The sequence below is a fragment of the Lepidochelys olivacea genome (assembly GCF_965140295.1).
Source record: "Lepidochelys olivacea isolate rLepOli2 genome assembly, chromosome: 6".
NCBI classification, from domain to species: domain Eukaryota; kingdom Metazoa; phylum Chordata; order Testudines; family Cheloniidae; genus Lepidochelys; species Lepidochelys olivacea.
In genome coordinates this window covers 99,662,432-99,687,397 of record NC_140416.1, presented here as the reverse complement: position 1 = coordinate 99,687,397, position 24,966 = coordinate 99,662,432, and the positions used below count along the sequence as shown (strand labels likewise).

Sequence of the window (24,966 nt, the reverse complement as noted above, 5' to 3'; positions counted from 1 at the left end):
AGGCTATAGCAGAGTAGAAATAGGCATGCATTGCACTAATGTGGGGCTGGATCTGAGATACCGCAAAGCTCAGGGATGTTCTGATGTGGGATTTTGCTTTGGGCCCTTCTTGGTAATTCATCAAGAATAATTAACATTTCGTAATAGTGTCTTTCATCCAAGGATCTAAACATACAGTACAACTATGTATTAACCCTCTCAGATCTCAGTGCACATTCGTTTACAGAGGAGTAAATGGAGGCCTAGAGGTTAAATTACTTGTCAAGTTTCCACAGAGAGTCAATGACAGGGTCAGGATAGTACACCAGTCCTGACTGCTGTTTCTGTGCTCTAATCGTTCGAGTACAATCCTTTTGGAAATGCTATGGTTGTAGGCACTCAGGCAGCATGATGATGGGCACCGTATAGGAACTAGATGGAGATACCACTGAGCTGCTTCTCTGCTTTAAAAAGGTTTTTAAAAAAAAAACAACACTCTTCAGCACTGCCATGGGCCACTTCCTTGCTTCTGCCTTAAATATGCAGTATGTGGGCATGCACTGTGTAAAATGAAAGTGATATTTATAGGGACTATGGGCTGTGCATTCTGTAGTCTCTCAAGACTTAGCTGCAGAAATCTCATTAAACTGATCTAGTTAAGGGCCATCAGTCCTCTTAGATTAGAGCTATAAAGAGCTTTATGAGAGTATCTGTTCTTTTTGGATACCCCCTTAGCTTTTGAAAGTGAGTTGTTCTGTTTATGTGCAAGAAGCAGCAGCCTATCTTTTCATGGGTATTACCACCAATGTTCTTTTCCCCCCACCCCTTTTCTTGTTAGACAATGTGAGAAACAGAAGGTCTGATTCTTTGGCCATGCTGGTCTAAATGAGGCATTAACTCCATTGAAGTCAAAACGACTTGATGTAAAACAAGCAAGAAAGGAGAATCAGGCCCTGATCCTTCAAGGTTAATCTGGATGATTAGTATCCTAATATGTAGGAAGAGCTATCCTACTGTAAAGTGAAACTTCTCAAGCTGGGCTTTCATTGGTAAGTGGGAATATAGTTGGCACAAAATCCTTTGCAACAGTCTCGCACTTTCTGCCAGTTTTTAAACTGTTTTTTGGAGTCAGTGGACATCAGAGGTTATTGAAGGACTGTGGCCTGTCTCTCTCAAACTGGTGTTGAATAAAGAAAAAGAGGACTTGTGGCACCTTAGAGGTTAACAAATTTATTTGAGCATAAGCTTTCGTGAGCTACAGCTCACTTCATCAGATGCATTCTGTAGCTTATGCTAAAATAAATTTGATAGCCTCTAAGGTGCCACAAGTACTCCTTTTCTTTTTGCGGATACAGACTAATACGGCTGCTACTCTGAAACCTGGTATTGAATAGTCTGTCTCCCTAACTACTAATTATTTCTCTGTTGGTACAGATGGTCTCCACCAAGTGGTTATGAACAGTTTTTTGGGAGGGAGGGGTGCATGCATATGTGAATCCTCTCAGCATGAAGCAGTTATTGAATAATCTCTTCCATTCAGTGGCAGCCAGGAATTCTTAGTGGGAAACAACATGCTGCTATAGCCCTTGCATCAAAGGGTATGCCTGTCCCATTTTTCTCCACAGGCCAAATTTGATCTATTAATCTTCTAGGTTGGCCTTTTTTTGCACTGTGCTGCTCTTATACAAAGTGCTGTTCTTGGAAGACGAACCTAAGAAATAAGTATAGAAATGGGCTGTGATGGGAAACAGTAAATACTTCTACTGGAGTGCAAACTGAAGGTAATAACCATCTGCTTGGCTGCAGATGAATTTGCCAGACATGTGCAGGCAGAAGGTACCTATTTGTGCTGCTGAATTTATTAGGTAGAGTCTAACATTTTATTGACTCCAACAGAATGTTAACTTAACAGGCAGTAGCACATTGGTTGCAATAGAGGCCCAGCAGCAAAGTAGTGTTATATTTAAAAACTACTAAGAAAATGATTCACATGCTGCCGTTGCTGGAAAGGTACAGATAGTTTTCTGTAGGAAATTCTCCCGTTTTTTAACAGTGTAGTATTTGGGCTGTAAGTTCCTCAGGCAGAGAGTTTATGCCTAGCAAGCTTGGCACTATATAAATAATAATCCTATTATTTATTAGAGTGGCTGCATAGTTGAGTGATCTGCGCAGGAAACAGGAAGCCAGGAATGCCTCATTTCCACTGTTGCTGACACACTACAGTATTTGTTGTTGTTAGGCTGATTGCTGAACCTCATCATACCTACTTGCCTATCTGTAAATTGGTGATAATGCTTACCAGCCTGCCTACCTCACTGGCATCTTTTAAGTATTAATTAGCCAGTGTTGGCAAAGCACTTTTATATTTCCATCCTTATATCTTCAAAGTGCTAAGTATCGCTATTACAGCTTATTAGTACAGCACAGACTATACAATAGACTAGGAGATAGTACCAAAGCCATGTCATAAGTGATCAAGCCTGATAGGCAGTGTATTTGTATAATTATAACATATCTTGGGTTATGTAAAAAGCCAATAGGCTGAAAGACTTTAATTATCTCAGAAGTGCAGTGCCAAGTTCTAGTTCTGTGTCTGATACACTATTTAAAAAAAAAAGTGTGGGAAAGTGTGCGAAATGCAGTACGGCTGTGTTACTGGCATGTTTATCAAGACGTTAATTAGCTCTGAATAGGCAGAATAACCATTGGGCCTCAGATATTCACACTGAACCCTACAGTCATACCTGAATATAGAAGACAACCTGAGAAGTAGAGTTCTCCCTTCTAGAACTCCCTCTTGGATGTCCTAGATGTCAGTACTTACAACACCATTGCAATGACCATATCATTAAATGACCATGGAGACAGAGACTCCTTTGAACTCACCAAATAGGTCTTTTGTTTTTTCTGGAAAATGACTCCTCATCTCAGCCTTTTTTGCTCTTGGCAAACTGGAAATGTTCCGATCTGTGAGAATAATCCCCTTAACTTTCATACAGTTTCACTGCTCTATGGAAATTCTGGCGATTTCAGCAGAAACTGTTTTAGCCTTCTGTTTCCAGGCTCCCTTCTTTTTTTGGAATGTGGAGCATTTTATAAGAGGCCCAGCTCCTCCATGCAGTGTCTGAAAACCACCTGAATACACATCTTCCTCTGGAGAGCTGGTCAGGTTACTCTGGTTCCAGTTGTTATTACACAGCCCCACTGTGGGCCTTCATTCTCTGTTACATGTAGTGCCAACATAGGGTTACCAACTTTCTAATCGCACAAAACCAAACACCCTAGGCCCGCCCCTTCCCTGAGGCCCCACCCCGCACTCACTACATTCCCCCTCCCTTGGTGGCTTGCTGTACCCCACCCTTACTCACTTTCACTGGGCTGGGGCAGGGGGTTGAGGTGTGAGAGGGGGAGAGGGCTCTAACTGGGGGTACGGGCTCCGGGGTCGGGCCAGAAATGAGGGGTTCAGGGTGTGGGAGGGGAGTCCAAGCTGGGGCAGGAGTTGGGGTGTTGGAGGGGTGAGGGGTCCAGTTGGGGTGCAGGCTCTGGGGTGGGGCTGGGGATGAGGGGTGCAGGAGTGAGCTCTGGGTTTGGGGGGATCAGGGGGTTGGGGCACGGGCTCGCCTTGGGTGGCTCCCAGTCAGCGGTGCAGTGGGGCTACAGCAGGCTCCCTACCTGTCCTGGCATTGCGCTGTGCCCTGGAAGTGGCCAGCAGGTCCGGCTCCTTGGCAGGGGGACAGGGGTCTCCACGCGCTGCTCTCGCCTGCAGGCACACACCCCCCCCCAGCTCCCATTGGCCACGGTTCCCAGCCAATGGGAATGCGGAGCCAGTGCTTGGGGCAGGAGCAGCGCATGGAGCCCCATGGGCGACCTGCCTAGGAGCTGGACCTGCTGGCCGCTTCCGGGGTGCAGCACAGTGCCTGGACAGCTAGGGACTAGCCTGCCTTAGCGCCACCAACCAGACTTCCAACAGCCTGGTCGGCAGTGCTGACTGGAGCAGTCAGGGTCCCTTTTCGACCAGGCATTCCAGTCGAAAACTGGACACATGGCAACCCTATGCCACCACAGACTTGTAAAACACAGTTGAGGAAGATGGCATAGAGTTTTCAGCAGCTCAGTCATGTGACCAAACTCCATTGGATTTTCCTGATAATCAGCGCTGATTTGGGGGATCATCATAAGAATGTAAACTTACCCCAAAAAAAGCGAGATATTTTGAAGCTTCTACTTTAATATAACTTTTTTTTTAACTATAAATCTCCTCCATCGTTCTGCTCTCTTTCACATGTGTGAGGTGGTGTGTTGCCATTCTGTTCCCCTTCATCGTTGGAAAAATAAGTCTGCCCGATGTCTGACACGAATGCTTCTCTCAGCCTTTCCCGAGATCTGTCTCCCGCACAGGGCGGCTCTGCCAATTTTGCCGCCCCAAGCAGTCGCAGCCGAATTGCTGCGCTGCCGCTGAAAAGCTGCTGCGGCGGGAACAGCAGTGGAGTTGCCACTGAATTGCCGCTGCGGGACATGGCTGGCTGCCCCGTTCTCAGTGCCGCCCCGAGCACCTGCTCGGAAAGGTGGTGCCTGGAGCTGGCCCTGCTCCTGAATGAGACAGATCACCTCTCACCTTTCACGTTTCCATGGGATCGCTCCATTGGGTTCTAGTGACCAGTGTGTGTTCGCCCCATAGCATATCTTAATTCCAGACATGTCCATGGCTGTACTGATCCAGTTCCAATACTTATGAAGCTGAATCACAGTGAGTAAGCTGAAAGTTCGTTTGCAGGACATTTATCTCGTTTTAAACAGGAGTGTTTATATGTGAGATAGACATGCTCATTTCTAATCAGGAGCAAATTCCCCAAACAGAATTGCATGAAACATTTGGTACCTTGGAATCTAATCATTCTAGCCATGCAGGAGAAGGGGGGTGGGGAAGTTACCTTCAACAAGATGTAAAAGGGTAGAAACCTATATTTCTGCCCTGTAGCAGTGGGAAATGCCCTAAAAAGAGCTATTTGGGCATTGTGGGTTGCAGGACAGGATAAAAAAAATTTATGGATGTGTTGGCAGTATCATTTAGACCACAGTTTTTTGAAAGAGCTGTATCTTCAGTGTTGGAGAAGTCAGCAGGCAATGCTGACAGGGAAAGTTGTACCTAGGGGTGGTGGTGCTGACTTTCCTTTCTCGTATGCTCTATTTCCCCTTAAGTGTCTCCTACCCCAACCCCCAAGTTTAACGTGAATTTGCCTTGTTCTAAAACCATCCTTGACAGCCCTGAACTGTGATAGTTATAGTAGGTTTATATATTATTATGAGTTTATAATCCTGTTGTCTTTACTTTCAGGTATGGGTTTTAGCTTTCCCACTAGTATTCAGAGGTTCCAAATAATGCCCATTCATTATAGGTAGAGACTTGTGCTTATGTGGGTTTTCGGTTACATGTAGATACTCCATGCAAAATTGTAGCATTAATAGTGTTAAAGTTGAGGAATCCAACCCACAAAGCTAAGTATAACTCTGCCCCCTTGTGTCTTTGAATTATGGCACCAAATTCAGACTTAGTGTAACTCTCTTGCCTTCAGTGGAGTTGCACCATGGAATGAATTCAGCCAATGTCCTCTTTAATTCATTGTATTAATTAATAATTTATCTATAATACAATCTGGAATTTCTTATGTAGCCTTGCTACATAAGGTGTCGTAATAAGTAAGGTGTCGACGATACCGATCTTAAGACTTGACTTGATTTTTAAGCCTCAGTACTATTACAAACCAAAGTATATTTGAACAAAATCTGTTCTGCTGGTGTTAAGTTGTGCATGCACAGAAATACTGAGTGGAATTTATTAAACAAATAAGAGATTTTTGGGAGTATTTTTTTTAACACTGCTCAAAAATGGCTGAATAGATTTTTCTGAAACTTAAAAAAAAAAAAAAGCCTCTTGGCTTAGCTGTGACTTTTAAAATTTTATTTATGATCAGATCCATTTTTATAGCAGAAATCTTATAAAACTTGTTTTACAACTTGAGATAATATCAGTATTATACAGAAATACACAATTATAAATTGACCTATGGAAGGCCTTAAAGCTACATTGACAAGACTTGCTACCAGTCTCTTTCTTCTTTGTGATATATTGATTACATATTGTGGTTGATGCTTCTCATCTTCTCCTTCTGTCTTTTTAGTAGATAGTGTCAATTAAAGTCTTTCATCTCATGTTGAGACCCAAGCTTCTACTTTTTCTTGCATTTAGGCATTTAACACGTTTATTAGTTGCCATATCAAAACTCTACACAATATTAAGATTTTCTTCTCCTTCCTCCCGTCTGTTTTACTTATTTTATATCTTAATCTTGAGTTTAACTTTGACTGTTGTTGAAGAGATTTCTCTTTCTTAGTATTCAAAAAAATTTACATAAAAAATTCCATTTGTGAAAGCTGTGAGCAACTGCAAAAGGGGGCGTTTGGATGAAACCTGTTTTTCAAATTTAACTGTGGCTGTCACTATAGTAACTATATAATGATTCCATGTATTCTGAATGAGGAGGAGACCATCGTATAGCCTATATCTGCACTGCAATTAAACACCTGCGGCAGGGCTCAGGCTGCAGGTCTGTAAAATTGCAGTTCAGACGTTCGGGCTCGGGCTGGAGCCCAAGCTCTGAGACCCCAGGAAGGGGAGAATTCTAGAGCCCAGGATCCAACCCAGCCTGAACGTCTACGCCGCAAGTTCAAAGCCCGACAGCCCAACTCCTGTGAGACGGGCCAGCCACAGGTGTTTAATTGCAGCGTAGACATACCCTTGGTGGTTTAAAATGAGAAACCCTCAACCTAAAGTAAACTGGCTACTAACAAAGGAAATCTGCTAGGTTTTTTTCCAGTTGAAAGTGAACTCCGGGGGCGGGGGAAACGTTTGTCGAAGTTCACCTTTCCTCCACATGGTGTATTAGGATGACGATATGTGGCACTGACTAGATCAATAGCTGCAAGTCCTTCATAACCCCATGGGAGTGGAGTGCAGTTGTGGCAGTCTGTGAAAGTGATAATGAAATGCAGTTTACTGGAAAACTCCAGGTTTAAGCTTCTTGAAGTCACAGGGCCAAGTATTCTGTCGATTTAAAGAAGGGCTTTTCTCTGGTAAAGACTGAGGATTCAGAACTGTTGTTCCTTCTAACAAATCTCTTGTGATTGTTACTTTTGATTTGGGAGCCTTTGAGAGTGAATAAACTGAACCAGTGGTACTGAGTTATGGAAATTGCCTATTTATTTTAATGACTGTTTACAAAGGAGGCCAAGACTTCAGGAGCATTCCCTTTACTGTATATTGTGTGTATTTTATATACAGAAGTAACCCACCCTATTTCTTCAAAGCAGTCCCCACAGCCTCTACAGCCAAATGTAGAGTCTCACAGGGAAGCTGTTGCCATCTTTATAACTAGCTAGGAAAAAAAGATGGTAAATAAGCAGCACCAAGCTCTTTCAGAAAGGTGGATTCTGTAAATACATAGTTTGGCTCTCAGAGTTGTGTTACAGATTGAGTCTTTCTGGTGGATCTGTAGAGAGAAGTTTTTGGCAGCTAAAATTCACAGATTAAAACTGTCTATGGGGCAGAGTGTTAATTTGCTATAATAACCTTAATAATTATTTGCATTTCCGTAGTGCCTTTCATCTAAGTAGCTCAGAGTTTTGGGAGCCCTTTTTACTTAAGCCTCACAACACCCATGTGAGGTTAGTATTCTCCTCATATGCAGATGGGAAATCTGAGGCACAGCTAAGTGAGGTGATTTAGCCAGTTGCACAGTGAAGCAATGGTGGTGCTGGGACTAGAACACAGGTCTCCTGGTTCTCTATTCTATTCCTTAATCACTCAGCAGTGAAGATTTAAGGGAGGCTGTTGTGACTATGGGTCTGGATGCTGGAGTCCGGAGCGTTAGTGGTGTTGGTGTCCCAGTGCATTATTTCCAGTCACAGGCTTTGCAGTACCCTGATAGGAAATCCCTGGCCTTTAGAAGGAGAACTAATCCCTTTTTGTGCTTGGATTGGGATAAATAAAGCCATTTGGTTGCACCTTGTTTGGTCATGATGAAGCTTTCAGTGTTTTTGCTGGAGGTTCCCCCCCCCCCCCCGTAGAAAGCTATTCTTCTCTTTTAAAAGCTACTTTGCTGAAAGCTTCAGAAGGTGCTACAGCCATGGTCCTAGGGATGTTAATTGTTCTCATCCTAGCTTGACTTTTCTAGACGTGATAGATGGGAGGGACTCGTGTAGCTTCCAGAAATAGTTGTTCCACGCAAATGGGTAGTAAGAACTTGAGATCAGAATTCTTCTCTGGAAAAGTGTGTCTCTGTATCCACTTTGCCATCATACTATGTCTGCAGTACTTGGATTCTGCTGATATTTTTTTTGACGTGTTGATACTTTGCTTCACAAATCTTAAGGATCATAGAAGTTAGAGAGTTAGAGAAGTTGTATCATCTGGTGCTTTGTCCAGTTTGGTTTTTATAGTCCCAAGCATTGAGACTTCCACCACATCTCACTGCCAGAAAAAAATTTTCCTGACCAATATTCAATCTACATTTTTCTTTTTTATTAATTGCATTTCATTGCTTGTAGCAGTATCCTTGCATGTCACCCAAAATAATTCCCTTGGTGTTTATAACCCTCCGGTTCTCTATCGCCCTCCACTCCTCTTATTTGTTGTTTGGCCAAGTTATTCTTCTACTCTTTCTTCATAGGTCAGTTTCTCCAGCTCCCGGATCGTTTTTTGGCTTCCGTGTGAACTACCTCCAATTTTTCTATCTTTCTGAGAAAGTGTTACCCAGAACTGAATGTCAGATTCCAGGTGAAGCAGAGCCATAGAGAGAGAGAGCCATAGAGTGCTACATCATCACTTACTGCCTGTTGGTATATGCAGCCCGCTTTCCCAAGCACACTTATCACCTGCATCTGACCTGCATCCAAAGTGGGAAGGGGGTAGAGCAGTGGTTCTCAACCTATTTACCATTGTGGGCCACGTATGCAGCTCTGTGTGTGTTATGTGGGTCACATCCACACAATATATATACTACCTGTATGGCCCTGACGATGTCACATGGGCCGAAGCAGTGTGCTGATTGAGCCGCAGGTTGAGAACCCCTTGGGTAGAACAATGGAAGGAAAAGAAATGATGATGAAAAGAGACTGGGAAAGAAGGAGGGGGAGAGAGAGAGAGAACAAAATTTAAAAAATGGGGTAGGGGAGGGAAGGAGCCTTGTCAGAGTAGAGTCTTGAAGAGAAAGAGGAAGGGGGGTGTCGAGGCTCCTCCCCCACTCTGAACTCTAGGGTACAGATGTGGGGACCTGCATGAAAACCTCCTAAGCTTACTTTTACCAGCTTAGGTTAAAACTTCCCCAAGGTACAAATTAATTTTATCCTTTGTCCTTGGAATATCCACTGCCACCACCAAACTCTAACTGGGTTTACTGGGAAATGCAGTTTGGACACATGTTTCCCCCCAAAATCCTCCCAACCCTTGCACCCCACTTCCTGGGAAAGGTTTGGTAAAAATCCTCACCAATTTGCATAGGTGACCACAGACCCAAACCCTTGGATCTGAGAACAATGACAAAGCATTCAGTTTTCAAACAAGAAGACTTTTAATAGAAATAGAAGTAGATAGGAGTAAAGGAATCACCCCTGTAAAATCAGGGTGGTAGATACCTTACAGGGTAATTAGATTCAAAACATAGAGAACCCCTCTAGGCAAAACCTTAAGTTACAAAAAAGATACACAGACAGAAATAGTTATTCTATTCAGCACAATTCTTTTCTCAGCCATTTAAACAAATCATAATCTAACGCATACCTAGCTAGACTACTTACTAGAAGTTCTAAGACTCCATTCCTGTTCTATCCCCGGCAAAAGCAGCATACCAACAGACACAGACCCTTTGTTTCTCTCCCTCCTCCCAGCTTTTGAAAGTATCTTGTCTCCTCATTGGTCATTTTGGTCAGGTGACAGCGAGTTACCTTTAGCTTCTTAACCCTTTACAGGTGAGAGGATTTTTCCTCTGGCCAGGAGGGATTTTAAAGGGGTTTACCCTTCCCTTTATATTTATGACAGGGGGGTTAGAGAAAATATAGTCTGAGCGAAAGCAGATGCTGCAGAAAACATATCAAGATAAAAAATGAAAAATAAGGACAAAGGGGGGAGAGAACAAGAAGGCACATTGATATTTCAGCTGTGATTTAATGGTCGTGCTGTTTCAAATAGCAACGACAAAAATTCTAAAGCTATATCCAGCACTGGATTGGATGCAAGACTAGCCCTCTACCCCCTTTAGATGTAGTGAAGGTGAGCCTCTCAGGCTTGATCCACGTCAGTATTCTTTTTCTTGCTTTGTTTGTTTTTCTTTGTTTGTTTTAAGTTGACAGATTCTCTGATCTGGCCAAGTGGCATCCTGGTTGTGTTTCCAAATTCAGGTCTCTGACATAGGCTGCCATTGTACTAAAAACAAACAAAAGAGCTTTCTGTAATGCCCAGTTCAGAGTGAGTAAAAACAGGGCTTAAGAACTTAGTGAGTCTCTTACATCATGGCATTCCTTCGATTTTTAAAGAGATCTCTTCACTGACTTCCTTGTTTTAGTAAATGCTGGGGAAAGATATTGTTAACAATTCTGTTTATCAGGGATTGAATTTATTATCTTTTCTTTAATCATTATTATAAATAAATTAGCCCTGAAGATTTCCAGGAGAAAAGAATCCAAGATTGTAGTTCCCCTGCAGTCAGTGGTTAGTGCTTAACAATATTCTTTAGATATTGAAGCCAGTAAATGTTTAGGTTTTGTAGTAAGAAAAATGAACATTTAAAAATGGTCCCTCCTTATTTAACAGCTCTGCTCCCTCTTGCTTCAGTTATCGTAGGTCATCCATAAACCCCGGTGACTTGCGTGGATGGAACTGGGAAATGGGACATATGTCTACACAGCAACTAGACACCCACGGCTGGCCTGTGCCAGCCGACTCAGGCTCTCAGGGCTTGGGCTGCAGGGTTGTTTTTGTTGCTGTGTAGACTTCCATGCGCAGGCTGGAGCCTGAGCTCTGAGACCCTGCCATTTGTTCAGTAGCAGAGGACAAAAGATTATACTGTCCTTCAAAACGGTCAGTATTTCTGTTGGGTGACCAATGCTCTTCGTTATGGTCTGATCAGAATTGCTTGACATTTTTCCTTGGAATATTTCTTTTGATGAAAAATGGCCTTTTTTCCATAACCGTTTTCAATTCTTTTAAAATTTTCCAGCGTGTGGATGAAAATATAAAACTGAAAATTGTTTGGCTTTTGAAAACCACCAAAACAAGTGTTGTTTGTTGGGGAAAAAATGGAAAATTTTGATTTTTTTTTTAAATGTGCAGCAAATACTTATCATTTCCTGACCAGCCATAGTTCTGATAATTGAATCTTTATGCATGATGGGAGGCAGAAGGAACCCACTTTGACTTTAAAATCCCAAGCTGAGTGCTCAGGGCTGGAATTCAGAAAAGTCACTTGTACACTAAGGCAATTTTATATTTAGCCATCGTGAGAGAATGAACAACGAATCCTCCCCAGATCTACCATTGAAAAACATTCTTTGGCAATCACACTTTAACGTGAAGCTCTAATCTGAAAAGTGACTGTAAAAGTGGCACCATCTCCTGTTATCTATGTGTACTGAGTTATAGCTACTCACTTTCCTGACAAAAGTAAATTTAACATAACTACTTTTTACTTCTATTAGACACGCAGAACTAACACAGCTCTAGAAGAGGTGAGGTAGGTGTGTATATTAGGGAGGTGGCATCTTCTTTTAGAAGATCTCAAAGCACTTTAAAAACATAATTACTTAGTCCTCAGTAGACCTTTCTGAGTAATGCAAATAATTATTATCCTCTTGTTTACAGATAGGAGTAATAATGCCCCAGTGTCACAGAGTGAGTCCGTGGCAGAGCCAGAAATAGAACACAGGACTCCTGACTCCCATTCCTCTGCTCTCATCTCTAGACCAGTTCTTGTTATGGCCATTGTTATCCTCTTGATGGTGGTTTCCTGTGGCAACCGGAAACCATTTTTTGACTGAGAAACAGAGAGAACATCCAATAATGCCCGATGCTGGAATGCATTGCCACAATGGGTTAAATGTACCTTGAGGTGCTTGTTTACACAGGGTTTGGCTTATGTGACATAACTGGGTCTCTCAGTTTCATGCTGATGAGAACCAGGATTGAGATCAGCCATCAAACACTAAATTTGCATACTGTCTCACATGGGTTCTGATGCTGAGCAGCTGCACCGAGCTTGCTTTCCCTCTGATAACAGAGGCTTGGTGGAGAAAGCAGGATGCTTTCATCAGAAAGCTGTGGAGCATGTGTGCAGCCGCAGAATAGACAGTAATTGGTGACTAGTAGCTGTTTATTTTTATTTTATTTTATTTTATTGAAAAAAAAAAACAACCACTTTTAAAATCTGCAATATGTGCAGTTAATTCTGAGAAGTAGCTTTCTATTCTTGAGGCCAGGCTGGGATCTTAAGCTTGGGTGGGGGGCAGTGCTTTCCCACTGAGTTATAGGTCTGCTCCAATGGATTCAGCAAGTAAGAATCCTGCCCTTGGTGGTGGTGTGGGAGGATTGGGGGCTTACTGTCATCCAAGTCAGCAATTCAGAAGCATCAGGACCACTCTGAAGTTCTAGCAGTTTTCATTTTCTCTTTCATTCTTTGTTGATCCAGCTGGTTCTTTTAAGCACTGAAGTTTAAGCACTCTCTTGCCCCCTCCCCATGTGTCATGTGACTGGCAAGAACATTGCAGCGTACCAATATCAATTGCTAGTTAGCATGGGAAATAAATGGAAGGAAGTGAGATGGAATCTCACTTTTGAATATGAAATCACTGAAAGCAAGAGTTATTTGTGAGCTTCAAGCATATGGGTGAGAAAACAGCCAAAGCCAAAGTTGTTCCCACGTGTCCATAAGCTAAATCTGATTCCTCAAATTAATCCAAGTAAAGAAACTTTACTCTGGCAGAAGCTTGTAAATATTACAGTACCTGTCACTTTTGGATGCTGTTTTCTGTTTTCATAGCAATGAGCTGAAAGCTTTGAAGTATGGGAAGTTTTGTTTTGACTTTTAGAAATTGACCTCAAAGCATCAGTCTCTTTATACATCTGCTCCTTTCAGGCTACATGAAAATAGACCCTTAATTTTTTCAGGCGAAAACTTTTTATGATAACAGCATGGTTTAATGGTGAGAACTATAAACCAGGAACTCCTGAGGTATACTCCCAGCTCCAGTGCCCCCTCTCTCTGTAAGCTTTAATGCTTAATTTTTCCCATTTGTAAGCTGGTGGCAATGTTATACCTATCCTCAAAGGAGTAGGAGGATTAATTTAGTCAATCTTTGTAAAGAAATGTCCAGATGTAAAGCGCCATGTAAATACTAAGAATTACAATGCTCATCTTTTAGACACTACATTCTTGAGAACAGACAGTGTCCTTTTATTCTGTTTGTGCAGTGCCTATGACAGAGACCTCAACATGACCTAACATGATAGCTTCTGAGCTATCACAATAACAAAGATAAATAGTAATAATTACATGTTAGCTTCAGTTACTGCCAATCCAAATTTCTGGTTGATCCAAAAATGTAAATTATTTCTGACAGATGTACTGGTAACAATCTTTCTCCTCCTCTCCTATGTTGATCTCCAGCTTATATTCAGAGGTGAAGCCTTCATTATTGCCGTTGAACTCTACTCTTTATTGTCACTTTTTGTTTGGTTATCGTTGTTGTTTTTTTAAACCCTCCTAATCAGTAGTGCTTAACTTCGGGCTTGTCTTTACTGCAAAGTTAACAAGTTATAACTTGAGTGTTGCCCCTAAGTCAACTCCTATCCACACCCAAAACCTTTAACTTAAGGGTCGATCTTCACTGCAGACTTAAGTCAGGCTCTTACTTCCATATTGTCCCTAGCTCCTATCCACACACACACAACCCTTTCACCTGAGTGTGGTGGCCCTTTCTAGTAGGGTGATGTGAATTGGATAGGATAGCCCCGAAATGCAGAGTTCAAGTCCTGATCCTAGGCTGAATGATTCCGGGACATCTTTTATCCTGGATTCCCTGTGGCACTGCTCAGTGCTTGCCCAAGGCTCAGGGGCAGTGCCAGTCTCTTGCCAGTGGTGGGACGAGGGCTGAGGTGGACCTTAGCACCCCCAACCCCCGCCTCGAGGCCTCGCCCCCACTCCTCCTCCTCCCCTTCCCACTGAGGCCCTGCCGCCAGGCCAGAATCTGGAGCTGAGCAGTAGTAAGAGCCGCCCAGGCTCGGAGGGAAGAGGAGGAACAGGGGTAGGGCCTTGGAGGCAGCGGGGCTCCTGCAGGTGTCCCATTTTTGCCTTTTGAAAAGGTGGTCACTCTGCTTTCAACCCAGGCTACCTGTCTCATCGGGGCTATAGGCTAAAGCCTATATGCTTCTTACACTTGGGCTGGTAACCCCCCAACTTTGCAGTGTGGATGCAGGCTAATCAATTCTGCCACTACTAGTCCTTGCCTTCTCCCCCCATTACCCCAACTCCCACCCCCATGTGCCCAGAAGGACAGACAAGTTCTCACACAATTCACTAGGAAAGAATCCTAGAGAGGCTCAGCTTACTGCGATGCTAGTAACCGTGGGATATGACCACAGAAGTCCTACAGCAGCTGTGTGGCTACAATTAAGTTGACATACTAAAGTCTGGCTTTGTAGTGTGGCTGCTCATATGTGGGCTAGGCTAACCTGGGTTCTGATCACCAGGAGTGAAGATATGCAGTCACTTAGACTCTTGAGAATTTTACCTTAAAGCAATAGCTTGTGAGCCAAGATTTGGGCTCTGTTCTGTGCTGTGTCCTTGGGTGCGTAATATGCAGCTAAATTTTCAAAAGTGGGCAGTGATTCTGTGTGGCTACTTGTGAACATTTTGTCCTTTCATTTCTGTTTCCTTCAAAGAGAGTCTGTAAATTGGGGCCTTTATCCATTCTAAGGATCCCAGAGTCCCAAATCCATGTTTGATGAATGATCTTACAAGTGTTCTGCTTTAATCTCTTAGTGGAATAACTAGGAAGGAAAACAGCTACTGTGGAGAGAGCTGGTAATGACCTGAACTGGTAGGCAAAAGCTCCAGATTTCCATTTGACTCCTCTTTTTGTCTTGCAGATGAGAGGATCTGTTCACCACCCTTTATGGAGCTGACAAGCGCCTGTGGAGAAGACACCTTGCAGGTCATAGAGAAGAATGGACTAGCATTCCCATTCAGTATGTAAACAGGCTTTTTATCACTTCTCCTAGTATATTCTGAACATTCGTCCCTAAAGAACACTGTAACCAGTGTAGAACTGCATGATTCTTTGTCAGGGACACTAGAACCTTTCTATAATTAGCACTGTTAAACTGAACAGTTGGTGTCTAGAATAATGTCTCTCCCCACAAGCTTTTGAAGAGCTCCATACAGATGTTCTCTACCTCAAACACCTCACTGCGGTAAACAAAGCCATGTTCCTGGGAAATGCTCATAGTCCTATCCTGAAGGATGACCCAACACTCTCACAAATCTTGGGAGACAGGCCAGTCCTTGCCTACAGACAGCCTCCCAACCTGAAGCAAATACTCACCAACAACCACATACCACACAACAGAACCACTAACCCAGGAACCTATCCTTGCAACAAAGCCCGTTGCCAACTGTGCCCACATATCTATTCAGGCGACACCATCAAAGGGCCTAATAACATCAGCCACATTATCAGAGGCTCGTTCACCTGCACATCCACCAATGTGATATATGCCATCATGTGCCAGCAATGCCCCTCTGCCATGTACATTGGTCAAACTGGACAATCTCTAGGTAAAAGAATAAATGGACACAAATCAGATGTCAAGAATTATAACATTCATAAACCAGTCGGAGAACACTTCAATCTCTCTGGTCACGCAATCACAGACATGAAGGTCGCTATCTTACAACAAAAAAACTTCAAATCCAGACTCCAGCGAGAAACTGCTGAATTGGAATTCATTTGCAAATTGGATACTATTAATTTAGGCTTAAATAGAGACTGGGAGTGGCTAAGTCATTATGCAAGGTAGCCTATTTCCCCTTGTTTTTTTCTCTCCCCCCCCCCCCCCCCGACATTCTGGTTAAACTTAGATTTATGCTGGAAATGGCCCGCCCTGATTATCATGTACATTGTAAGGAGAGTGGTCAGTTTGGATGAGCTATTGCCAGCAGGAGAGTGAGTTTGTGTGGGGGGGGGGGGGGTGAGAGAACCTGGATTTGTGCTGGAAATGGCCCACCCTGATTATCATGCACATTTTAAAGAGAGTGGTCACTTTGGATGGGCTGTTACCAGCAGGAGAGTGAGTTTGGGGGGGCGGGGGGGCACGGAGGGTGAGAAAACCTGGATTTGTGCTGGAAATGGCCCAACTTGATGATCACTTTAGATAAGCTATTACCAGCAGGAGAGTGGGGTGGGAGGAGGTATTGTTTCATGGTCTCTGTGTATATAATGTCTTCTGCAGTTTCCACAGTATGCATCCAATGAAGTGAGCTGTAGCTCACGAAAGCTCATGCTCAAATAAATTGGTTAGTCTCTAAGGTGCCACAAGTACTCCTTTTCTTTTTGTGAATACAGACTAACACGGCTGTTACTCTGAAATAGTTCTAACAGTTATACTGTTGTCTTGAACCTGCTCAGGAGCTTGCTCCCACCAGCCATGTTTGCTATTTTTCCTCAAGAGAATAATTTTTCCCCCTACCCCAAAATCCAGATGGAAAATATGCCCTTTAAATGCCAGGAAATTAAAAATAATAATAATAAAGTGTGTAAGGCAGGTTTGAGGGGCTGCAGCCTCAGGCAGCTGCAATAAGCTGATTGTCTCATTGTAACAGACATCCACACTGAGACTTTTTTTTATTCCTTTCCTCATTTGATACGGTCGGTGTAAAATGAACAGAAGTGGTGTCTGCTCTGTGTCTTCGCCTCCTGTACTAGGCTATGGCTACATAACGAGGCTTTTAGCGACATGACTGTACCACTACAGCTGTGCTGTTAAAAGGCGCGCAGGGTAGCTGCTGTGTCAGCCGGAGAGCGCTCACCTGCCAACAAAGAACTTCCACCCCCCATGAGCAGCAGAGGCTTTGTCAGCAGGAGAACGCTCCTGCCAACAAAGCGCTGTTCACACTGGCACTTTTCATTGGTAAAAATGTTATTGTTCAGGGGGGGGTGTTTTTTTTAACACCCCTGAAAGACAAAAGCTTTGCCGACAAAGTGCCAGGGTAGACAAACCGTTAAGGTGCAGTACTTTGTTTGTAAGGTACTAAGGTAAAACAATTGTCGTATTGCCTGGCTGCCCTCTTCTCAAAATGAGATGCAGATCTCATGAAGTTATATTGTGAAGCAACACCCTATAGCTAACTGAATGATTTTGACTCCCCACTTCATTCACATTCTAGACTGGCTAACAGCAGTCTGGTTCTGCAGCACTGAGGTGGTCAAACTGCAAAGCAGTGGTTCCCAGACACTCGTACTGCAATTTTGACAACCCCAAGGTTCAACAGCCAGAAGTCAGATCTTCCTTCCCCCCCTCCCCCCGCCAAAAAAAAAAAACATGCAATCTTTTTAGAGAGAGATTATATTGTGGGGGGGTTTGTCTGTTTTTTTATTATTATTTTTTAACTCCACCTGCCCATCCCCAGTGTGTATGTGGGATGATAATTAGTGTTGTCCACTCTCTCAATTGTACTGGGTAAAGAGAATCCTCTCTGTAGGAGCTCCCATCCCCTGCTCAGCAATTAATTCTGCCCCATCCCTCAAATCAATTCCACCCCCCCGGCTCCCATATCAGTTCTGCCCTCGCATCTGCCTATCGCATCAATTCCACCCTTCTAGCCTAACCTCTGCTGCTCCTGCAGCTCCTGGGTTCTTCACCCCACTCTTCCAGGTCCAGGGGGTAACAGCAGCTGGTTCCTCCCTTTCCCCCTTGTCAAGCCTGGTGTTGTAGGGTTGGAGGGAGGGAGCAGGCTGACCCATTGTTCACAGCTGGACAGAGGGAAGAAGGGAGTGGAACTGCTCTGAATTGCTGAGAGCACTTTCTGCTCCCTCGTGTGAGAATGGAGTGGGCTGGTGAAGAGAGGGAGACAGCTCTTCCTGCTTTATGCAGCAGTCCTGGCTGGCTGCTCTTCCCCAGAAAGCAGCAGGCAAGTGGGGAAGGCAGCCATTCAGAGCAGGTTTGCACAAGAGGACTGGAGCTGTTCACATGATTGCCAGGCTGACTTGAGCCCCGGCTGAAATCAAGTGACTCTCAAAGAAGTCACGAGAGTTATGAACACTGGCACTGCTATCTCAGGCTTTCGTAATTGGTGCCTTGTGCTGCCTTCCCACCTAAATGATCAGCTTCTGTGCTGAGCCCTCGGTGCTACTGCTGCCTGCCTTCTCCTGAGTTCTGTGTGCTCTAACCCAGTGTGAATCAACTCCAGTTCCAGAATAGCAGTTAAGAGACACGGGTCTGGAGCAGTCCAAACTCCATGGCAATGGACAGCACATAGAGTTGAGACAGTGAGCCCTAGCGAGTCTAACTGGTACCGCTGAGGTCTTAGCCTGGTGAGCTGCTATATGGGTTGGGAACAGCTGGTACAAAGGGTTTTGTGTGTGGCCCATTTCGCTTATTCACACTCTCTCCTTTTTTTTTCTTCTTTTTTTTCATTTACACAGTTTGTAAAACCAGAGTGGCCCATGGAACCAACTCTCATGAGGTGAGTAAAAGAACTCTGGGGCTTCAGTCAGCTTTATCCCCTCACTTGTAATCCCCTCCTGACTACTTATGGGTTGGTTGGGAGCTCTACTGTGCAATAATAGAATGATTGTTATCCCCCAAGCTACTCCCCCTCCCCCCTTACATGTCCTTACTTCAGATACCTTTTGTAAGGTTACTTGGGCTCAGTTTAAACAGGGCTTATCACCCTTTAGCAGAAATTCCATCTCTTGCAGCAGAGTGAAGCAAGAGCCGGGCTTGAGGCCTGCCTTCCTTCAGTCTGCCTTTTGGTGGGAGATCAGGCCAATTGGGTCTTCTTCCCCCTCACCCCCTATGTCTCTGCTCCATTGTGTGGGGCTGATGGTGAGAACTGGTTCTGAAATTTTGAGCTTTTGCTCCTCTGTTTCCGGGTAGAAGAGCTGCCCAGCTTCTTCTCTTCAGTGAGATGGTCATGGGGAGAAGATGGGTGAGGAGAAGCTGCCCTCTCACACTCCTCTTCATGGCAGGGGGAAGGAGAAGGGAGAAGCAAGCAGGGACAGAGCCACACATAGGCTCAGTTCTCTTCATGAGGTGGGAAGGGAGAGTGGAAAGGATTGGGCTGGGACAAGCACCTCCTTCCCCATCCTTTCTGGGAGGTGGCCATAAGTGAAATGACTGTATTCCTGCGGTAAGGTAGTCTCCTGTGCATTTAGCTGGCCATAAATACAGGGAACCTGAGGTGAAGCACCTCCACCTTTTCCGGAATCTTGGGAGTAGAGGTCGAGAAACCCTGTTTCAGCTCATTTACCCGTAGCTTTCCTGCCTCCCTCCTCCTCAAAGCCCAGTGTGAGAATCCAGGCCCTACTCCTTGTGAATAAATATTTTCTTCAGTTCGTTCTTTCGTTCACAACTTGTTTATGGCCACATCCAAGTTTCCCAGCTCCTTCTAAAATCTGCTGTGTTACTACAGCACCTTTGAGAACAAAGGGCCGTGGAGTGAAATGCAGCTTGAAAGGAACAGGATGCCTGTTGTTACAATGAGGAGTGACCCATAGTCACCGTTAAAGAAATCATTATTTTTCAGTTGGACCATGAACTCTCTTTTACAAAGACAAGGCACATAGGTCCCTTAATTAGTTTAATTAAGGGACTGACTGATAGCTGCTGGCCACTCAACTTTTCAGATACTGTTCTGGTGGAGATCACAATCCTGTGACCCTGCTGCTGGTTCTCCTGTAACTACCACCTGAAATGCACAAAGCTTTCCGTGCCTAATGAGTTAGCGTGGACATTCATTGCTGTGATGAGCCCCTCTTTGCAGTTCTCATGAAAAGTACTTATTTAAGTTTTCTGCTAGAACCCCAGCATCTGCAAGATGTGATGCTCAAATAGAGTTGTACTGCTGTGGCTTTTCATGGGAGCTGATTATTACTGCACAGGTTGGTGTCCTCAGCGATGCCTGGGGTCCTGCATGACACTTCAGTCCCTCTGGAGGAGAACCATTCGTGAAGTTGCCATGTTCCCAGGGGTAGTATTAGGGCTCATTTGGCTGATAGACGACAATCTATCCTGTAAGAGCCACATGTGAAGAATGACTGCTTGAGAAACATGGAATGTTGTGTTTGTTGAAAGCTCCTGGTGTGAAAGCAGCATGTCCAGTGCCTTGAGCACAGGACTGGAAGCAAGTAACTGTAGTTCAGTTGTCCTCTCTGTGGCCTTAGGCAAGATGCTTAACTTCTCTGTACAGTATTGGGATTGTGCCTAGAGACCCCATTGAACTTAGTTACAGGAGCCTACTTACACAGGTTATTAGCATGTGCATATTGGATATGTGCTGCCAAAAAGATAGCATCTCGTAGAATAATGGTAGAATAAAAAAAATCAGTTTGAAATAGGCATTGGCTACATGCACTAACTTGCACTCAGAAAATGTTAGAGAATCTCCTGATTGTGTACGCATGCAGAAAATTATGAGATCTCATATGGTGTGCCCGATATAGAAGAGAACAGAATAATAAACAGCTAGATAGAGACAAACATGTTCTCAGCCCTTTAGTCATAAATGTATAGTCATCCCATTTCTTATTTGACTAAAAGTATGACTTTTTGTTGAAATATTTATCGTCTTATTATACAGGAACAAACTAGAAAGCGAACATGAATTTAGAAAAAGCCCCACAAACTAAGAGTACAACATAAATCAAATTGACAGGTACACATAGAGGAGATAGAAAGTGTTCCATGTTATGCAATTTGTAAAATCCCTCCAGTTATCCTGACTTCGCTGAGATCCAGCTAATTGTAGAAAGCAAGAAAAGAGGCAGAATTTATGGACAGAAATGGCTATCTTTGAGAGGGATTCAGAGTCAGAGCTCATAAGCTGTATTCTGAACTCTGCCATTGTGACCTAGGACAAATCACTTAAACTCTCTGGGCATTATCCTGGACCAATTTGAACTCAATAGGAAACCTAGTAGTCCCTCTTCAAAGTGACAAGATCATGGATCACTGCACCTGGGTCTTTGCCCACAAAGAGAGGGCATAGCCTTCAAGCTAATTAAAGGATTGAATAAGCATTTCTGGTCAGTGACTTAATCAGGGTGCCCAAGCATGGAACTGTGTATTATGTGATGTGGATTCTGCTGCCTCTTCAGAGTGTTTCTTTTTACCCATCAGCATCACTTCCATCTTACATGGGCTAGGTTTGAGCCAGCCACTGTTCATCGTTGAGCCCCTAAATTACTTTCTCTATGGCATATTTCTTCCAGTCCCTGTGTCATTTATTTAAGGGGGCTCTACGCTTGGGGTGATGGGATGAAACTGAGCCAAGGCAAATATTGGCTGAGCATTTTCCAATAGTGAGGTTGGTTAGACTCTGAAAGAATCTCTCACTGAAGGGGCAGAAACCCCAGTTGCTTGGGAGATTTAAACCTGAACCGAACCAACCCATTAAAAAACAACTGTAGGGAACAACTTTCATTGGCAAAGAGGGTCAGGATGACCTAATACATCTATTTCTTCATATCTCGGACTTCCTGCATAATCTGATGGGTATTTTCCAGGTTCTGTCACTCAGATATTTTATTGATTTTAAATTAAAAATCAAATTGGGATTGTTGCATAACTAACAAAGATAAAATGCCGTTGTACGTGTTAAAAAGAATCTTAATTTAAAATGATGATATGTGCAACTGAAAGCCACGCTGATAACACCCTCAGGGATTTAGGCTTATTGTAGCAGTAAAGTAATAAAAGAGAAGCTAGCTGCTGAAAAGGGATTTGCACTTGGTTATTATCCCTGGATAGATTTTCCCCCACATTACATGTTTCAGCCAGACAACAGAAAAAAGTGAAATAAATGAAAGCCCAAATCCTTATGGAGAACTGTGTTTGCATTTTGTGTTTCAGATGGCAATCATATTCAACCAGGAAGGCCTGAAGGCCATCCAGCCCCCCTGCGTGATTCAGAGCTTCATCAATCACAACGCTGTGCTGTATAAAGTGTTTGTGGTCGGGGAGTCCTACACTGTGGTAAAAAGACCATCTTTAAAGAACTTCTCAGCAGGCATTTCAGGTAAAGTACCTGTGGCCAGCTTAAATGCTAGCATGAGCTCAGAGGCCCTTGGCAGCAGAGATCCTGAATGAAAAATGTTTTTGAATAGGCTGCTAAAATTAAAGCATCTGCTTTTTACATGCTGTATTTCCTCCTCTGTGTTATTTCGACAGGAAGGGAGATAACTCATCTGCTCTGGAATACATCTGAACAGAGTTCTTATAGTAAATGTTTATGTGAAATTAACCTGAATCTTACCTATTGAAAGCTGGGTTTTATGTCATTGTGGAAGTGGAGAAAGCTCCTTTACTGGAAACTCTCTAAACACTCATTAGGTCCATTTGTCATTTGCTCTTGAGTTATAATTGCAAGATAAAGGGGAAATTCCTGGATTCCATCATTTTGGAACTTCCTGTCCCTGTCTTTATCTTGTTCATTTTTTGTTTGTGTTTAACGTAAGAGCAGTTGAGTTCTCCCATGCCAGAGCCTCTTGGTTTGTTCATGTAAGGGCCAGTTCTTGAAATTCTCAGGAGAAATACACTTGATCATTTTCACTTGGTTCTAGTTGGCAACTATTTTTGAGATAAGCGGAGTGGAGCTGCTGAGCTAAGGTCCTCCTGTAGTTATCAACAGGTACGATTCTAAATCAACAGAGATCATTTGAAGGGTGTTAATTGAGTCTGCTGCAATTTCCTTTTTGGAAGAAGAACAGCTTTCTGTTGTGAAGCCTGAGGAATTGAGAACTACATTCAATGGTATAGGAAGCCGAAAATGTTTAGTGGGACTAGTATGAGTGAAATAGTGATATGTTTATCAGCTAGTATGAGAAATTAGCATTAGGGAAATGTACTGAAGTATCAACTAATTTTAAGGCGTCTTTATGAAAGCCAGTGCCTTAGATGCAGCCATTAGCTTGTTAGTCTAAAGTTTTAATGTTAATTTTGAATCCCATGTTAAAATGAAATGTGCAGACTGGTTTCAATGAATCCCAGGATTCCAAGTCTGGATTTCTTGGCCTAAAATCTGCTGCTGGCAAGGGACATGTTATGAACAAGGGATCAAGCAGGTCTGACTGTTTCAAGGGTCTACACTAGCTGATTGCAGAAATGTGAAATCTTACGAAGTAGGAGCAGAGACAGGGTATTCGAATTTCTGCCCCTTGGCCGCACCTCCTGAGCTCCTTCAGTGATTAGCACTGGAACAGGAAGAATAAAGCTGGCCTGGCAGCATCCTCACTAGAGATCTTGTGGGACGTTTGTCATTTTGTGTCATGAGGATTTTTAACAAATAGACGTCTTTTCCTTCTGGGGCTGCTTCTTTGCTCCTGCCCTTCTTCATGCTCCCTGGCATTCCTTCCTCTGGCTAGGAGGGTTGCATTGGTTAGATTGGTCGGCATGGAACGCTAGAAGGGGATCAATCACCTTTGAAACAATATCTCAGGACTTATCTTGACATTCCCTTTATTTAAAAAGCCTACATTTTAAAGGGCAGCTCACTTCGTCTTTTCCTGAGGCTACGGGTCTCAGCTCTGCAGTTCAACTCCAGGTCTTGGCGGTAGGATATTCAGCCTCCGCTAAGTCAGGTTTGTTTTTATGTCCCACCAGCTTTGCCCAAGTCCAACTCTAACCTGTCCATGCTTCTCAGGAACATGCATAGTTATGGACAACTAAGCACACGCTGGCTGGTTTTCAAAGCTGCTGAGCACCTCTGAAAAATCAGGCCACAGATCACTTAAATGTCTTGGGCTAGCCACCTGCCTCAAATCTTGGCTACTGCTCTCTAATATGTTACCAAAAGTCACAGATTGTTTTGGGTTTGCCTCCCATGATTCCTGCATCTTTCCCACAATAAAGCGCACTAAGCTTGTGGCTGTGATTAGCTGCTGTGATCCAGTCTGCAGAGGGAACAGCCTAGTAGAAGCATATGCTACATCATGCAGCAAGTGCGTGATAACTCTGCACATTCAACATTATGTTTGCTTTGATGCTGTCCCAGATTTACTTCTGGGTTTATGTATACCATGGCGGTGGCTTCTGGCAAGCCCAAGAGGACAGGTTGTCATAATGGAAAGCTGCCACAACATTCCTCCCCCCCTCTCCCCCCGCCACCCCTCTCCCGCCGTTGGAGGGGTTTTGTAGGAGGATAAATTGGCCTGGGAGGGTGCATGGCTGGAGGATGTGCTAATACAATTCCTTGAGCAGCCTCCACTGCAGGGCTGCTGTGGTGTCTTCAAATTAAAGATCCTTCCTGCCTACCCTCCGCTGGGGTGAATTTTACTCTGTGGATCATGGGAGTCCACCTTGGGTACAGGGAGGTATAATTTATACCTCCCCTGCACTTGCTTGGGTGGATCTAGTGCCGACCGTGAAATCATCTGTTATGTAATGAAATCTTGTACGTTTCCAGTTGAATGGTCCCTTTAATTCCTAACCATTTCCTAGGACTGATTTCATAACTTACAGAAAACATTCTTTAATGAGTGGGATTTATTTGAGTGCAGAAATGAAACCAGTTCTATCTCTCTCTCTCTCTCACACACACACACACACACACACACACACACACACACACATTTATTTACCTTATCTGTAGCCTGAGATCTTGAAGCTGTGTGAGTCTTAGGCTAGGTTTTCTGCCATGGGCAGGTGCCTGTGTGCAAAAGGAAGCT

General features: G+C 43.7%; 1 protein-coding gene across 2 annotated transcripts in view; it reads left to right on the top strand.

The window, feature by feature from the left end:
* ITPK1 (inositol-tetrakisphosphate 1-kinase) overlaps nucleotides 1-24,966 on the top strand; it is a 234,570-nt gene that overhangs the window by 192,776 nt on the left and 16,828 nt on the right. For both annotated transcript variants that reach the window (XM_084631487.1, XM_084631488.1), the window contains 3 exons: nucleotides 15,173-15,271; nucleotides 18,727-18,767; nucleotides 22,154-22,319. In XM_084631487.1, coding sequence (XP_084487613.1) covers nucleotides 15,173-15,271; nucleotides 18,727-18,767; nucleotides 22,154-22,319 — 306 coding nt within the window. The remainder of the gene's footprint in view (nucleotides 1-15,172; nucleotides 15,272-18,726; nucleotides 18,768-22,153; nucleotides 22,320-24,966) is intronic.